The sequence below is a fragment of the Meles meles genome, chromosome 19 (assembly GCF_922984935.1).
Source record: "Meles meles chromosome 19, mMelMel3.1 paternal haplotype, whole genome shotgun sequence".
NCBI classification, from domain to species: domain Eukaryota; kingdom Metazoa; phylum Chordata; class Mammalia; order Carnivora; family Mustelidae; genus Meles; species Meles meles.
The window spans coordinates 46,883,791-46,900,954 of NC_060084.1; the positions used below are offsets into that span (position 1 = coordinate 46,883,791).

A 17,164-nucleotide genomic window follows, 5' to 3' on the forward strand; every position below is an offset into this window, starting at 1 on the left:
CAATGGACTGTCAGGCAGGATTGCATCAGAATCTGGGCTCACCTGTTTATCTGCCCTGAGTCCTTAGGCAAGGGACTTAGTTTCCAGATCTGCAAAATGAGGGCACAAACCTGTACCTCCCAGCATTGATGTTGGGAAAAGTAAAAGACATACCAAACATCCAGCACTCCCTACCCAGAGTGCTGTAGCCCCCCCTTTCCCTGAAGCCCTTAGGCACTGATAGCCATAGATAGACCCCCCAAATCCAGACCTTCATGCTCTCCTGCTCAGGCTTTCTCTCACACTCCCTGAGCCTCTTGCATTCGGGTACGTGGGCAGCAGGGGGAGGTGCCAGCTAACTGGGGTTGGGGGGACAGTTACTACAGGGCATCCGTACAGGGGCAGTTGAACAGTATGGACGAGAGCTGGAGAGGGCAGCTCTGCATCCCAGGGAAAGGACCCAGTCACAATGCAAATGCTCTGCCCCAGAAGGCACAGTCCCAGGCAGGAGGCGCGGAAGGGTCCTTACCAAAGGTCTGATGGTAACGCAGGCAAGTCTTGAAGAACCACCTTAGCTCCTTCCTGGAGGTGCAGGATGACCGTGCCACTGGCCTGGGCTCCCCAAGGCAGCACGCCCTGCTTCTGGTGAGCTGCCCGGTGGGGAGATGGTGCCTCATCTCCGACAGAAACTGGTCACTTCAAACACCTTCCCTAGTGCCCGCTCTGTGTTGGGACGGCTCTCAGCTAGGTGGGCGAAGTAAGAACCTACGCAACATTCCATTTGCTTTCTCTGTGACCTTGTCTCCTCCTTGTTCCCTTATTCCCGGGGCTTCCCTCCTCAGGGAGTGGGGGGGCCCGGTAGTCGGGCTTTCAGATTTGAGTCACCTGGCAGCTGTCATTCAACAGCTAAATGATGTCTATGAACTTTTCTGTCTTCTCACCCGCAAAACGGGACCACACGGTTACCTCCCTCATCCGGTTGTTGGGCTGGAATGTGGCCAAGCGAACCGTCTAGCACAGGTTCTCAGCAGATACCAGTTCAAAGTCAAGTTGTTGAGGTGAGGCACTACCAACAGCTCATCAGGGCAGAACTGTGTGGGCGGAGTCATCCCCGAAAATCCCTTCCATTGCCCATAAATCTGAAAATACGATGATTTTCGTGGACCACAGTGGAGACCCAAACACCCCCTAAGTGCTCCTCTCTGCCGCGTCTTCACCGTACCATCAGAGGAAGCCACCAGCCTTTCCCCGGTGGCTGGCTGAACGGGAAGGCATGGTGCTTACCTCTCAGCCAGACTCCCTAGCCCCGAGGCCAACGGAGGGCCCATTTCCACCGTCAGCACCACACTCTGGCTTGCCCGAGGGGCCTGGCAGAGAGACGAAGGTGGCTGCGACGTTCCCTGTTTGGGCCGGGAGAGCCTTCTGGGATTCGAGGAATCCACAGAGTTGTGGGATCTTCATCTGTTTGCCTCCACTCTTCTGTCAGAGGCCAGAATAAAACCCAAACCCCAGACCTAGGGAATTTTTTTCCCTCCTGAGGAAAGGAGGGTCTCCCTGCCACAGGGATCTGAGGAAAGGCCAGAGGTCACCTCCCCTAGTTCCGCCCTTTCTAAGGATGAGCAGAATAGCTTCCCACCCCAGCTAGGAGACGCAGAGTGGAGCCAAGCCGATCCATGGGGCTCCGAGGGGCCAAGGTAAGCACACCGACTGGATTTATCCACACTTGGGTGCTGCTCAGAGAACAAGACACCCCCACCCCCCGCATTGAGACAGCACTCAGACACCGGCCTTCCCCACATTCTTTATTTGCGGCTTCAACTGCTCCTCCCTCTTTCAGCCTCTTAGAAGGGGGCCCCCAGCAGAGAAGAGGCAGGGCCCAGCTCCACAAGGTCCAAACACGCAACTGGGGGATGGAGTCTTGCAAAAAGGAGTCCCAAGTTCAAGATGGCTAGGACAGGGGTGGCCCTCAAGAGGGCCGGCCGGGAGCTCCAAAGTCCACGATGGTGGCTGTGCGGGCAGGGAGCAGCCCCTAGGAAGAACCCCCCATCTTCAAGGCAGCACTGACTGGGAAGAAAGCTGTGTGCACGCAGGCGCGCGCACACACACACCCCACCCTGGGCAGCATCCCCAGCTTTGCCTCCTGGGACTCCTGCTGAGCCGGGTGACCCTGGTCCTAGGGTCAGTGACACCATCCGAGCTTTGTCCCTCCAGTCTCAAGGTGACAGCTGGTCCCCAGTGCTGCCTCACAGTCCCACCTCTGATCAGCAGACCGGAACAGCCAATCCCCTGCACGGGGTTCCTTCCGCTGAAATATGCAGAACAGTCTGTCTCCCTGGCTGGGCCTGACTGAACAATGCTCACAGGGCATCTCAGAGCCTGAGGCCGGACTTCTGACCCCACGAGCCCCACGGTAATGGATGACCCCCACCTTCCACCCAGAGCTCAGGCCACAAGGTCGAGGTTGTCCTGGATTCCCCTCCCCCCCCAACATCCACATACATCCTGCACCTGTCCCTGACCCACGCCCTCCCCACCACCGTCCTAGTCCAGCCCTCTGTCGTGTCTCGTCCCCTCTGACCCATTTTCCGCACCACAGCCAGAAGACCTCTTGAGCAGGCACGTCGGATCCTGTCATCCTCCCTCACCCACCTGTCCCGCTGCTTCCCAGTACCCTGGGAATAAAACTCGAAACCCTATCTGGGGCCTTACAGGGCACTGGGTGGCAACACCTGCCTGTCTCCAACCTCACCTCCTCTTTGCACTCGGTCTGGGTCACACTGGCCACCTCTCCGATCCCTCCAATAAAGCACACTGGTTCCCACCTCTGGGCCTTGTCTTTGCAGCTCCCACCGCCTGTGACCCGCTTCCCGGAGTTCTCCCCGTAGCCGGTTCTCTCGGTCTTCGGGCCCAGCTTCTCTGTATGCCCTACCAAACCTACCCCACGGTCCCTCACGGCCACATCCCGTGATCCCCTCCTGGTGCCTGTCCTTCACAGACATGATCGCACTCGTGTGTGTGCGCGCACGCGCGTGCAAGCATGGACACGCACTGATTGTCTCCCCCCACGAGAACCGAAGCCCCACGAGGTCAGGGAACTGGTCTCAGTTTCTGCTCTGCCCAGCGCCTTCAACAACGTAGAGTAAGTATTCAATAAATAATTGTTGAATGCAGAACGTCAGATGCCCTGTCTGGGGAGCCCCAGAGGAAGGGAGCCGGAGGTCTCTGAGGACATGGTATCTGGGAGCCCCCAGAGGAGCCCCAAGTCCAGGGCGGCGTTATCAGGGCACCCAGCTGCCACAGCTGAGGACCCCACTGTGGGTCAGAGGGACATGCTGGTGAGATTGTCCTGGCTCAACAGTCCCTTCCGGCCTGCGCCACCCCCATGCCCACTGCCCCCGGCACCCCCGCCACCCCCGCAGTACTCATGTAGCCGGTGTCGCAGCGTGACGAGGGCTGAGCCCAGGCAGGCACCGTTTGGCGCCTGGGGTCCTCCAGGCAGCTGGAGCAGCAACGTGGCCACACCAGCCATGCCATCTTCGGTGGGCTCGAGGGTGATGGGCCCAGCTCGCAGGCCAGCGGTCATGGCGGGGATGGCTGGAGGGCAGCAGCCTCCTCCCACAGGTCCCCAGGGCCCACCGGCCCCGGTCAGCAGCAGGGGTGCCAAGAAGGGTTCAGAACGGCGGAAGGTGGGCGGCGGGAGCCCGGCAGGCTTCCAGGCAGGGGCTGGGGCAGCGGGGTCGGGTGGGAAGCAGACAGTGACCTTGGCAAAAGGGCGGCTGGCCATCTTGGTCATCTCTTGCAGATGCCGGCGCTGTTCCTGCCGCTGGTCCAGGGCCTGTTTGGCCTTCCAGAGGAGCACACAGAGTGAGAGGAAGAGGAAAAAGCAGGAGAAGAAGACAGAGAAGAAGACAAACAGGTCGATGTGGGCCTGGTCCTGCCGGAAGAAGAGCAGCCCTTGCGAGTCGGCCGAGCCATTGGCACCAGGCCCACTCGGGTCCCCCACGCCCAGCAGGAGCAGGTAGAAGCGGCTGGACTTGAGAGCGTGGTGCTCATGCGGGTAGGTGATGACCAGCCGGTCCCGCACGCCACGAACCACGAGCACCGCCGACGGCTCCGTCACGGTCACGTAGGTGATCAGGCCCCGTGGCCACACTTCCCGCACCCGTGGCTCTGCCGGAGTGCCTGGCCCGCTCCCAGCCCCCGGTCCCCCTGAGTCCCCAGCCCCCCGGGTTCCACCGTCAGCAGGGGGTGGGGGAGGCGGTGGGGGCGGAGGTGGCTGGATATGCACGGTGTGGACGCCTGTGTCGGGGGCCACGCGGACCACGAAGGTGTCATAGGAGGTGGAGACATAGAGGTCCACGGCGCCGAAGGTCACATCCAGCGTCAGGCGGATGTCCACATTGGTAAACTTGGGCTGCACACCAAAGAGGACGGTGCGGCCGGGGCCCAGAGCCCGGCGCTTGGGTTCGTGGAAGCAGTTGGTCTGGGACGTGGGGTCCAGGCAGCACTCCTGCTCCACGGAGATGAGGCGGTAGCACTGCTGGCCGCCCAGCGGGCTCCCATGGAATGATTCCCGGCACTTAGCGCACTGTGGGCACGGGGGTGGTCGGGGTGGCGATCAGGGCTGAGCTCAGCGCCCAGCCACCCTCCAAGTCCTTATGTTCTGTACCAACTGGGGAACAGCCACTGCCCCAGGCTCCCTCGGTCCCCAGCAGCTTCCTTGTGATTGTGCCTCCCCTGGGGCCTCCCTGACACAGTGTGGAGGCCACCAGAACTCTAGGCTCCACGTTGCTGTCCCGGCCGTCAGCCCCAGTGACCACAGCACCCTGATGTGGAGGCCTCTGGAACTCTCAGGAGTAGCAATGAAGGGCTCTGTTGAACCTGCCTCTACTCCTCACTACCTGTGTGGCCTCAGACTAGTGACTTAACCTTGCTGAACTCCAGATCCTTCCTCTGTACCCAGGCAGTAAATAGGGCTTGCGCATGGGACTGCAGAAAGCCCAAGCACAGCACAGGATGGGCTGGCCTCACCTACCAGCCTGATACATCCCACCACAGGGCCTTTGCACTGGCTGATCAACTTGCCCAGATTACTCTCTACTCGCCCACAAGCCCCGCAGCTGCTTGTCTGGTATCCTGACTTCTATCAGGTCTTTTCTCAAGTGTCTCTTTCTCACCAAGGCCTTCCCTGGGTCATCGTATCTTCCATTCCCACTCCACAGTGCTGGCCCTCCTTTCTCCTTACTGCTCATCACTAACATACTCTGCATTTGACTTACTCGTTCATTTGTTGCTGGACTCTTCCACGGGAATGTAACTTTCCCAAGAACAGAAGGCCCTGCCCATTTTGGTCCCTACTGCATTTCCCAGTGCCTCCCACACAGCCCGACACATGGTAGGTGCTCAGTAAACGTGTGTTGGATGAATGAGTGGGCCTCTCGGAGTGTGGGGCCCTTGGCCTGGGACTCACTTCTGCAGCCTTACCTGGTACTTGTAGCAGTCCCGACGGTCGCTGGGGGAGCTGCCCTGGCACGTGCCCGTCTCTGTATTGTTCTGACATGGGCAGCCTGTGCCGTCCTGCTCGTTACATGTATCTGCATGGCCATTACACTGGCATCTGAGGAAGGTGGAGAAGAAGATGGGGGTCACAGAGCTCCCCTGGCCCACAGGGCTCCAGGCTGGACACTAGGTAGGTGAACTTGAATCTGAGCTCCAAGCCAGAAGAAGAAACTGAGGTTCCCGGGGGTGGGGGGTGTCAAGCCATTTGCCCAAGGCTGTGGAGCCAGTCAGCAGCAAGGTCAGGATTTGAAACCGGGTTGCAATGACTCCAGTCGACTGAGCATTTGGAAGGAAGGGCTGGGGTGGGAGGCCGCCCCAAGGCCTCACTCCTTGGCAGCTTTCTTTCTGCCTCCGACATCCACAGGGGTGCTTGGTGGCCTGCATGTCAGCACCGGCCTCTGAGCAAGGGGGTCTCCCACCTGGGTCTGGCTCAGGGCCCCTAACTCAGCCTCAGCCTGGGGCCTCCCTGGGGATATTGTCCGCTTCTGCCCAAGGGCAGAGAACTGGGGAGCGGGGTGTGGCTCCCGGAGTTATTCCCCTTGGGCAGGGCAAGGGTCCCTGGGCCCCCTCCTTCTCACTTGGTGCACTTTCCATCCAGGAGGAAGTAGCCGTGTAGGCAGCTTTCGCATTTGTCCCCGTAGCTGTTATTCTGACAGTTCACACACACGGCCTCGTCTTCACTGGGCCCCTCGGTCACCCAGTTGTCAATCTGGCCAAGGAAAGACAGGGTGATCGCAAAGAGGCGTGGGCCAGCCCCTTCTTCCCCGAGACCCAGGAGTCCTGGACCGTGGCCTCTTCTACCTCCTCTGGATCCAGTGAGTACTTCTCAGGCTCCCTCCTGGCCATTTCGAGCTCTTTCCTGGAGACGCAGACGTGGCTATTGCCACGACAGAAGGAATGGCAGGGCCGGCAGGTCCCACCCCCAACGGCTGAACCCACGAACAGGGGGAGGCACTGCTCACAGTGGCTGCCCTGGAAACCGGGGAAGGGGTGGTCAGAGCAGGTGGTGAATGGTGGGGGGGACTGGGGAGTGGACAAGCGGCCTCTGGGAGCACCACGGGAATGCAAGAGGGGTTCAGGCTCAGGGTTTCGGGCCTGAACCCCACCTGGGTGCAAGTTAGCCCTCCGCCCTCACGTGCCAGTGACTTGGGGCGTAGTGAAAGGGATGGTGTTCATGCCCATCCAGCCCAAAGTGTTCAGCTCAGAAAGCCCTTCCCTATACCACCCTGTGTTTGCCCCCCACGGGCCCAACCCACCTAGTCCAGCACCGACTGTCCGCTATTCCAGGGTGGCCCCTCTCGGACACAATTTCAGACAGTGTCCCCAACATCTCCCCACGTCCTCCCTGGGCCTGGCTCCACAGGGCTCAGAGTAAGGCTCACGACTCTGGCACATGGGCGAAAAGCCCCCCAGGCTCTGTCCCGGGGCGCGCCTAAGGCCCGGGGCAGCCCACCTTGGTGTGATTGCGGCAGAGCAGGCAGTGGTCGCGGGCCCCCACCCCTGCACACTCGCTGTGGCGGTTGCAGCGACACTCAGTGGAGCAGTTGCGGCCCACGAAGCCGAAGTGGCAACGGCAGTGGTCGGGTTCCACACACGAGCCGTTCACACAGCCCTGCGCGCACACGGGGCGGCACAGTCCAGTCACACTGCATGGGTTGGGGGTGGAGGGTCAGACCCTGTCCATGGGTCCTCAAGCCTCCGGTCAGCCCGCCACCCACCAGATGGCCCTCAGCGGTGGCTCATCCCTGGGCTGTTCCACGCTCCCCCTCCGGGGTCTAGCCTCCATCTCCCTCAGGGGCTAGCATGCCACCCTCTCTCTCTCTTCCCAGCGAGCCGTGTTCAGCTCACCAATGTGGCCCCTCCATGCACTGGCTCTTCACCCCTTCCGGCGTGAATCCCACGCCTTGCGCCTTCCTGCTCCCACAAGGCCCCCTGCTCCACAGTCGCCTAGGCCCCACCCCCGCCACCTCACTTGTCCATGGTGTAGCCCGCCTTGCAGCTGCACTCGTAGCCGTGCGGCCGGTCGTGGCAGTTCTGCGTCTCGTTGCAGTCGTGGTGCCCGTTTGCACACTCATCCTCAGGAGGGCAGGACAGGAAGGCCCAGGAGGCCCCAGGCCGCCCACAGGTCAGCCCTGGCACAGGGACACAGAGCTCTGCCTGGGTGCCTCTGTGGCAAAGCTCCCCCAGCCTCCTAGGGCTTTGCTCCACCTTCCCCTGACCCCCACCTCTGAGACAGCCCCCAGTGCCCCCCAGGTTCTCCATGCCAGACCCCAGCCCAAGGGCAATCCCACTCACCCGACCCCCAGTGCGGCTCACCGTCACGAGGACCGCTGAGTCCACCCTCCAGGCAGCGGCCGCCCCCATCCTGGCCCCCCCAGGCACACCAGCCACAGTGGGGGCGCCGCAGACACAGGGCACACTGGGTTGCCTGAGCACAGCCCAGGGAACAGCTCTCCGGTCCACGGAGCAGGCGGCCACAGCCTCCAGCCATACATCGCAGGGGCAGGTAGGAGGGGCTCAGACACTGTACAGGGGAGGGGAAATGAGAAGGGGGGCAGGGCAAGAAAGAGGGAGAGAAAGAGGCTCAAAGACATCCTTGGTGTCTTCCCGGACCACAGTCCCTCCTAAGAGCTCTCAGCCCTCTCTGGCCACAGCCGATGGGCCAGCATGGACACTACTTTGTCAAGCATTTGTGTCAAGCATTTGTAACTGGGAGTCCACAAGGGGAGTCAGGCTGGTGGCATCCTTGAAACTGGAGGTGAGGCCTAGAGATGCTGTTTGAATGAGTAAATCACAGCAAATGAAGAAGGGGGCAGGAAAAGAGCAGATCCAGAAGGAAGCATTGAGAGGACCACACACCCCAAGCCGGCAGTAGGGCGGGGTGGGGAGGGGCAGCTTTCCAGGCTCTGTCTCCAGTCCCTTGTCAGGCCTGGCTGCACTTTGCACCCTGACCTCTAACAGGTATCACTGTGTTGGTGTGACTGGGGGTGTCAGTCTACCCCCCTGGCTTAGGACTCATGGCTGTTTCTCACAACCAAAGGGAGGCAACCACCCCAGTAGAGACAGAAACTAGCGTGATTGCAAGCCACCACCACTTAGGAAAAACGTGGAGCTGGCTGTTGGGGCCCAGGGTCCTCCCACGCTAGGCTGGGAAGCGGAGTCTGTGGTCAGGGGCTGCCCAGCAGCTCATACGCCATCACTTAGCACGTCCTGGAGCCCAGACAAGATGCACAGTCGGGGTCAGACTCTTGGGAACTTACCACAGGGTGTCAGAGCATTTTATTTACTGTTCCGGCCAGAAGTATAAGAAGATGGACATTAGTCCTGGCTGTCCGACAGCACTCAGCAACCACACGATCCCCAAATAGACAGCCCTGCCACTGCGGCTGGAGCTCGGAGCCCAAGGACGCTGACGGCCAGCAGTGAGCTGAGCTTTGACCAATTGCCAGAGCTGGGCTTCCAGATCTAAATTTAGGGCACCCCTTGGCAGGCGGTGGGGCGATCTGGAGGGGAAGGACTGGGGGAGCACAAGTCCCCAAGCGTTTCTTGCTGTGACCTCCCTAGTGGCCACAGGTGATCCTGTCCAACACCATAAATTGCATCCCCTGCGCTCTTGGGAGAGATGCAGCAGCGTTAAGTCCTAGGAGTAGGGTTCTGGCTCGTCCTGACAGGTGCCTGCAACCTGGCGAAGGGGCTCGGTCAAGAACTGGGTGAAGAGGCGCCTGGGTGGCTCAGTGGGTTAAAGCCTCTGCCTTCGGCTCAGGTCATGATCTCAGGGTCCTGGGATCGAGCCCCATATCGGGCTCTCCGCTCAGCAGGGAGTCTGCTTCCTCCTCTATCTCTGCCTGCCTCTCCGCCTACTTGTGATCTCTCTCCCTGTCAAATAAATAAATAAAATCTTTTAAAAATATATATTTAAAAAAAAAACTGGGTGAAGAGGGCATCTGGGTGACTCAGATGGTTAAGCATCTGCCCTTGCTCAGGTCATGGTCCTAGGGTCCTGGGATTGAGTCTCGCATCAGGCTCCCTGCTCAATGGGGAGCCTGCTTCTCCCTCTACCCGCCCCCATGAATAAATAAATAAAATCTTAAAAAAAAAAAAAAAAGAACTTGGTGAAGAGAAGCCAGGGAAGGGAGCACTCTATTGCCCATCTCAGGCTCTGAAGCCAAAGTCATTCAAAAGAACGACTCCCGAGGGTTAAAATAACAGCAGCCCTTGAGTCCATTCCTCACCGGGCTGCTCTGTGCATCTGTTTTGTCCAATCTGTGCTGTTGGGGTTGTGAGAAGCCGAGCCAACACTCCAGAGCTGGCAGACGGCATGGAAGTCCAAAGCCCTGACAGAAGTGACCTCCCCGCCGTGTGTAGCACCAGCACAGCCCTGGAGGCTCCTGACGGGCTGGGCGGGCAGGATGTACCAGCTAGCAGGCTCCCTGGCATCGCCTTCTGGGCCTGGGAGTGCCCACAGAGATGGATGACGGGAATCCTGATGCTATTTGGAGAGAACCCATATCACCACAAGGACCCCAGGCTTGGGGATGAGGCCTCAATGGGTTAGAGACCCACACTGGAGGGGTCACACGGAGAACCTCCAGAAGGAACACTGCCCTCCTGGCCCTGGTGACCCGCTGGGTACGTCCCACAGCGTGGAGGCTGGGATCCTCCCACTGGGCAGAACTCAGGGGCAGAAAGCAGCCGATGGAGAACGGCTGGGATTAGAGACCCCAGGGCTCCAGAAGGATGGAGCCGCAGGACTTCCTACCCCAATTCTGTGTAATAAAACCAAGGGGTTTCTGTTTCTTACAACCAGAAGTTCCAAAAGCAGAGAAAGGGACAGAGAAGGGAGGGAGAGGTGAGACGGCATTAGTGGTCACAGGAAGGATGGAGGGGACTGTGAACCCAGCTGCGGGGTCAGGAAGGAGGTGGTGTCCGAGCAGACATGACAGAGAAGCTCAAGGGGCCAGGAGGGAAGGAGGAGGTGCTGGTGGGAGAGGAGAGGCAAGGAAGGAGGAGGACGGAGGGACCACAGCCAGGGAGGCGGAGAAGGAAGCAGGGCAGAGGCACAGGGGGTCAGGCAGGGGTACCTGCTGCAGGCTGCTGCTCCAGACGCAGTGCTGCCAGCCCCCATCCGCACCCTTGGAGTCCAGGCAGGATGTGCAGTTGGGCAGGAGATGACAGGGGGTGGGGCAGGGGAGCGGGGGTGACGACTCCACCGGCATTGGGGACACGTTCAGCAGGGAGTGGCTGAAGCACGTCCAGTCGTATGTGGGCTGCACTGAGAGGATGCGGCGAGTCTCCCCTGGGGTTGAGGGCACAGGAGTCAGAGCCTGGTTCAGGCCACCGGCCCCTCTCCCCGGCTCTGCCCTTCCTCGGGCCCCCGAAAGCTAGGACCCCAACCTGTCCTTGTGGGGAGTTAGCCAGCCTCACCTGTCCTCTTGAACTGCCTCGTCCACATGCACTTGCCCTCTCGGGTGCACTGCTCACAGTCTGCCGCCCCGCACACTGCCTCCGAGCAGTTCCCGGCCCAGAACACCTCTCGCTGGTTGATCCGACAGTCATTCTCCGAGGTGCAGGACCCGTTCCGGCCGATGCAGGCGCCCTCCGGGCAGTTGGTACACCACTTACAGCGGGGGGCAGATGCCTGGAGGGGGCAACATGGGCTCACTGGGGTTCTCAGGGTCCCTGGCACCCCTTCTGACCTGGCTCTTCCCACCCAACCCCGACTGAAACCCCTGAGACCACCCCCCTTCACCTCTCCATCTCCAGGCTGCAGGGTCCGGGGATGGCGGGCCAGGCACTCACTGCAGGTCCGGAGACGTCGACATTCCTCAGGGGAGCGAGGCATGGGGGAGCATGGGGGACCCCCGCAGCCCAGCCTGGGGAGGCATGAGGCCTGGCTCAGCACACCCAACCAGACCCCATCCCTCCTCCACCTACCCTTGCCTATTCCTGGTACCTCCAGGACATCGTCCCGCAGGGTGCCCCCACGTGCATCCTGGACTGGTCTTAGTCCAGGCCTCCCCAACCTGTTCTCCACCCCCAACTTGGCCGTGGTCTTCCATCCCCCTGCCACTCCAGCCAGAGATACCAGACAATATCCCACACTCCCCTGCCCCGCCAGCCACCAAGGTGTCCCCCACTCACCACTCCTGCAGCCCCTTGCCCAGTTCAGGCCTCTTCTCCAGCCTCCCCCTCCTCATCTCTGGCCTCCCAGGTCTCCATAGCCTCCCCTCACCACTGGCTCCTTCCTAACAACCCAGGGGCTTTCTGCCCAGGCCTGGCCCTGCCCTCCCCTGCTCAAACCTTTCCTGGCTCCCCATCACCCACAATGGAGGTTCATAATCCCTTACCCCAAATCCCTGAAGGCACACATTTCAGAACTTTCCAGATTTTAGAAAAGCAGTGGGTGTACCCACTGTTACATAACACTCCTAGTGGAATCTGGGGGAGCACCTCATAAATCAAAGCCTTTAATAATTCAGTAGCAAACACAGTGACACATTTAATGGGACAAGCCAAGGCCATTAGTGGCTTCATACCGGTTCAGGACAATCGTGTACCCAAAAGAGTTTATGTTGAACCAAGGTCAGCCCTTTCAGCTTCCTGAGATGTCTGGCTTCCCGAACAACAGAAGCCCAGCGCCACAGCCAGGCTCCGGGAGCCCTTTCTGAGCTGCCCCCACGCACTGCTCTAGTCTCATGTTCCCCCAGCACAGATGGTCCCTAAAATATACCGGGCACAGCCCTGCTTCCGAACCTTTGCTGGCCTAAACTCTAGTGGTCATTCGGGACCCGGTTCGGTCCCAGTTGCTCCAGGAAACATTCTTGGATGATACCCCAGCCCATAAGCAGGGCTTCTCACTCAAGGGTCCCCCAGCCTGACCCTGCCTGTGATGTGGTTGTCCATTCTCCCATGTGAGCTAGTGTCCTGTCCGGGCAGTACCCTCCTGAGCCCCCGCACCCTGCAAGCCTGGCCTAGCACAGAACCCCCTTCGGAGGACACCGGTACTGCCCACCATGTGCCGTTTGGTCACCACGGTTACCTATGGGCCTGGTCCCCGGACAAGCAGGCCCCGTGGCACCAGGTGCAGGCCTCAGACTGGTTACAAGCTTCGGGTGAGGGCAGCAGGCGGCAAGGGTCAGGGGGCAAGGTCAGGGCCAGCAGACGGCCCAAGGCCACGCCCCCAAAGCCCCCTGAGAGGTACAGGCGGCCCCCTACCGCCGCCACAGCATGGGCCACAGACTCCTCTATCGGGGCTCCCACGGAGGCTGGGCCTGGGAAAAGACAGACTGTTCAGAGACTCGGGGAAGAGAGTCCCATGAAGAGGCCAGTCCAAGAGGGACACTGAGCAGGGCAATGGACTGAGGACCGCAGAGACAGACAGACGGAGAAGATACGTAAGGCCAGACAGGGCAAGAGAACACAAATGGCAAGACAAGAGAGTGAGAGACAAATAGGAAAAGGAAGTGGAAAGAATAGAATAAGGAAAGGGAGCAAGCTTTTGGAACCCAACGATGCCAAGATGCCACTGCATCGTCAATTTCACAACCGTTCCTTTTCTTATGTGAATTTCACCTCAAGTTCGTAAAATCCTCCAGAAAAGGGGGTGCCTGGGTGGCTCAGTGGGTTAAGCCTCTGCCTTCACTCAGTTCATGATCCTAGGGTCCTAGGATCAAGCCCCGCATCGCTCCCCACTCAGTGGGGAGCCTGCCTCTCCCTTTTGTGCTCCCCCTAGTTTCTTTCTCACTCTTTCTCAAAAAAATAAATGAAATCTTCTTGGAAATTAAAAAAAAAATTTACTTCTTTATTTTCCCCTAGAGCATTTCTAATTTTTTGTCATTTTTAAGAAGATTTCATTTATTTTTTTGAGAGAGAGTGCTTTCTCACGCTCTCTCAAAAAAAATAGATGAAATCTTCTTAAAAATTAAAAAAAAATTTGGGGGCACCTGGGTGGCTCAGTGGGTTGGGCCTCTGCCTTTGGCTCGAGTCATGATCTCGGGGGCCTGGGGTCAAGCCCCGCATCAGGCTCTCTGCTCGGCGGGGAGCCTGCTTCCCCCTTTCTCTCTGCCTGCTGCTCTGCCTGCTTGTGATCTCTCTGTCAAATAAACAGGTAAAATCTTTAAAAGAAAAAAAAATTTTTTTTAAATGCTCCAGGGGAAAATAAAGAAAAAAGAAGTCACAGAGCAGTTAACAAGATATATTAAGGGCAAAAGGGAATTAGAGACCCAGGGCCAGAGAGAGAACCAAAACGGAAAAGGCCCAGAGGTGTATACAGTCACGCTGGAAAGCAAAAAAGACAAGGTCCAAGCCCCTTTCTGGCCTCTCAACAACAGACTGGAAAGAAACACCCCCACGTATAATAGGAGTGTCTCCAGAAAGTAGGATCACGAGGATTTTTTCCTTTTCATTTCACCAATTATATACAATGACTGTTATTACTTTTTTTTTTTTAAGATTTTATTTATTTATTTGACAGAGAAGGAACACAAGCAGGGGGCGCAGTAGAGGGAGAAGCAGACTCCCCACTGAGCAGGGAGTTTGATGCAGGGCTCTATCCCAGGACCCTGGGGTCATGACCTGAGACGACGGCAGACGCTTAACTGACTGAGCCACCCAGATGCCCCTATTACTACTTTTATAATCAAAACAATAAATAAACTTCCTAAGAAAAGAAAAGGAAGGCAGGCATCTCTGTGGGTATTTAGGTAACAGAGAGGAAAACAGCTTTGCTGGGGGGGGGTCTAACGGGGCCAGAGGGACTCCAGATGAGTGGGGTCCTAGGACAGGGCCAGGGCTCCTGTGGGATGTCCCTGGGGCCCCACTGGGGGGGCGCTGGACTTACGGGTCAGGTCAGGCAGGAGCCAGGCATTGCAGTTGACCTGGTAGAGCAGAATGTCGCTGCTGAACTCATCGGGTTCCGAGCGCCCCCCAAGGACCACCATGGTGTCCCCCAGAAGGGCTGAGGCATGGAAAAGTCGGGGGCGGGGCTGTTGGGGAGACACCGGCAGGATGGCCGGTCAGAGCCCACACTCCTCCATTCACCTCTCAGCCCACCTACCACCCTCCCACACCTCAGCCCCCACCAGCCCTACCCAACCCAACCTCCCTCAAATCTCAGCTCCTTCCTCCAGAAGACCTTCTTCATTCTCCAGAGCAGCCCCAGGGCCAGCTCCCTCCCCCAAACTCCTGGAACCCCCATGCCCTGTGCTGTTCCCCCAGGAACCTGACCCAGGCTGCTTGAGATGAATCCCACATTTCTCGCGTGACCTGGCCAGCTGGGCTGAGGACATCCAGAGGGGTGAGGCTCAGGCCTCCCTTATAGTCCAGTTCCCAAAAGGCCTTAGAAATACGTTTGCAGACGGAACACTCAATTGCCTCTAACCAGCACAACCGGGGGCCACGTACTCCCACCCACTATCTCCTCTGGCCTTGAAGGCGGCCACCACAAGAAGCCTCAATCCCAGGTTTTACAGAAGGGGAAGCTGGAAAGTGGAGAACCACACCAACAGTGGGGCAGAGCGGGGGCAGAAGCCAGGCCTCTGACCTCCTGCTCTAGGATGCTTCCCTCCAAGTGAGTGATGGAAGAAGGAGAGACGTGGTGGCGGCACAGTTGAGTCTAGGAGACTGGAAAGGAGGGACTAGCAGTCCAGGGTTGAGCCAGTCCCTGGGGCACTGGGTTGGGGGGGGAGGGTCCCTTCCTGCCCTCTCGATCAAGTTGTGTATGTCTCTTTTCCTGACCTTTGCCCCCTGGGAAGGGGCCAGCAGGCTCCAGGTGCGGTCGGGACAGTGCAGGGAGTAGAGCTCAGGGGACGGGGCAGCCAGCTCCACATGGAAGCGGAAACCCCCAAACACGTAGAGGGAGTCAGTGGCCTCGTGGTACACCGCAGAATGACCGTAGAGACCTGGGGGGCACAAGTGAGCAGACGGTGGGGGAAGGGCTGGTAATTAGGATCGCCCTCCCACTTTCCTAGGCTCCCCTTCTTCCTAGGCTCCCACACCACGCAGGAGCTCTTGTCAATGGCCCCCCTCCCGCTTTGGCTCAAAAGGATCAGCACTTGCGATTCCCGGCAAGAGAAGAGGGGAGATGGGGTGACCTGCATGTCCTGGGGGGATACAGTGAGCAAAGAAGGGAGAAGGGGAATGCCTGAGGGGCAGGGATCTAGGCCCTAAGAGAGGAACGCAGAGACCCACTGTCTCTGGGCAGGCGGTGGGCCACCTCTTGTGGGAAACTGAACTTCCCAAGAGTGGATCTGAGAATCTGGGTGGGTGTGGGGGAAAGACAGAGACATAACAAGGTATAAGGGGCAGGGATCACAGGGTATGGCAGTGGACAGAGAGCCTCCACAAAGCCCCGGATGGCCTGGCATCCAAGGTGCTGTCCCCTCCTTGTCCCCAGCCTTACCCGTGGGGGGTGTCCCGCTCTGGACTCCGGACACCCAGGTGCCAGTCACCAGCTGGTACTCGAACAGCTGCTGGTTGAAGCCATTTTCCGGGGAGTACCCGCCCACCAGGAACAGAGACAAGCCTCGGCGGGCAGTGAGAGTGTGACCGGCCACTGCCGGCAGCTCCACGGTCTGGGGCACCTGGAGGATATAGGGCAGAGGTCACCAAGGAGCCGGAGGTTAGGGCTCATCTTCCAGGCAGAAACAAGACCCAGAACTCCCGACACTCCCCTTGAACTGATAAGGAGGTAGTGAGCTGCCCACGGCTGGTCGGACCCCAAGCTTCTAACTCGCCATGGTCCCAGCAGGGGTGCGGTAGGCCCCCTTGCCTTTTCTGCCTGTTTGGTGTCACCGATATAGGGAGAGGCAGCCCAGTGTTCCTTTGGGAAGCCCTGGCTCTTCTGCTGTCACTCTGGCCACGTGGGGCTGACTGTACCCCCCAGCCCAACAGCACGCGCATCCCAGCCGAGCGGAAATTATCCCGTCCAGTTGGCCAAGGCTGGCTCGGAACTACAGTGTGACCCAGGATGGCCAACAAGATTCAACTTTCCGACTCAACTTTCGGAGACCCCGTGCAAGGGGACGGGTGGGGGGAATGGGAGGTGAGAGAGGGAAGCTGCAGCCCCTGGGGGTGAGATGGGTAGGAGCGCTCTGGCCGGCCCTGCTAGAGATGGACTGCGGGGGTGGGGAGCTGGGGGAAGGGAGAGGGGCTCACCTTCTCCTGCCGCCACTGCAGGGTGGTGAGATTGAGCACCCAGAAGTCGCGAGTGACACCCCCAGCTGTGAGTCCCCCCAGAAGGTACATGGCACCGCGCCCAGCAGACACGTAGGCAGCCGCGTGGAAGGAGCGGGGTGAGGGGCCCGGGCCCCCATCCTCGGCTCCTGCCAACATCTGTGTCCACCGCCGCTCGCTCACTGAGTACCTGGCACCAAGGGGCGGAAAAGGAAGCTCACCATATAGTCATTCCAGCATGACCTGAGGTCACCTCCCCCAGACATATCCTCAAATCCCCTAGGGTGCCCCTCCTTTGACAACCATCTTACATCCCCCCACTGGAGTGGCAACCACCCAATAAGGGTAAGCCTCCTGTGACAGGTGTCCCAGCATCTTTTGGGTGTCTTTCACCTGTAGAAGATTTTGTTGTTGTTGCTGTTTTAATATTTTATCTACTTATTTGAGGAAAAGC

The 17,164-nt window shown here is 59.0% G+C and overlaps 1 protein-coding gene across 1 annotated transcript in view; it reads right to left on the minus strand.

Moving 5' to 3' along the window:
• Positions 1–1,764: 1,764 nt before the first annotated feature.
• The window catches only part of MEGF8 (multiple EGF like domains 8), a 37,962-nt gene continuing 22,562 nt past the window's right edge, over positions 1,765–17,164 (minus strand). The window contains exons 27-41 of the mRNA XM_045987570.1: positions 16,693–16,900; positions 15,938–16,118; positions 15,274–15,437; positions 14,378–14,522; positions 12,578–12,809; positions 11,288–11,411; positions 10,963–11,176; positions 10,620–10,834; positions 7,855–8,062; positions 7,511–7,670; positions 6,992–7,184; positions 6,340–6,510; positions 6,117–6,247; positions 5,464–5,596; positions 1,765–4,567 (exon numbers count right to left, since the gene is read on the minus strand). Coding sequence (XP_045843526.1) covers positions 3,299–4,567; positions 5,464–5,596; positions 6,117–6,247; positions 6,340–6,510; positions 6,992–7,184; positions 7,511–7,670; positions 7,855–8,062; positions 10,620–10,834; positions 10,963–11,176; positions 11,288–11,411; positions 12,578–12,809; positions 14,378–14,522; positions 15,274–15,437; positions 15,938–16,118; positions 16,693–16,900 — 3,748 coding nt within the window. The 3' untranslated portion in view covers positions 1,765–3,298. The remainder of the gene's footprint in view (positions 4,568–5,463; positions 5,597–6,116; positions 6,248–6,339; positions 6,511–6,991; positions 7,185–7,510; positions 7,671–7,854; positions 8,063–10,619; positions 10,835–10,962; positions 11,177–11,287; positions 11,412–12,577; positions 12,810–14,377; positions 14,523–15,273; positions 15,438–15,937; positions 16,119–16,692; positions 16,901–17,164) is intronic.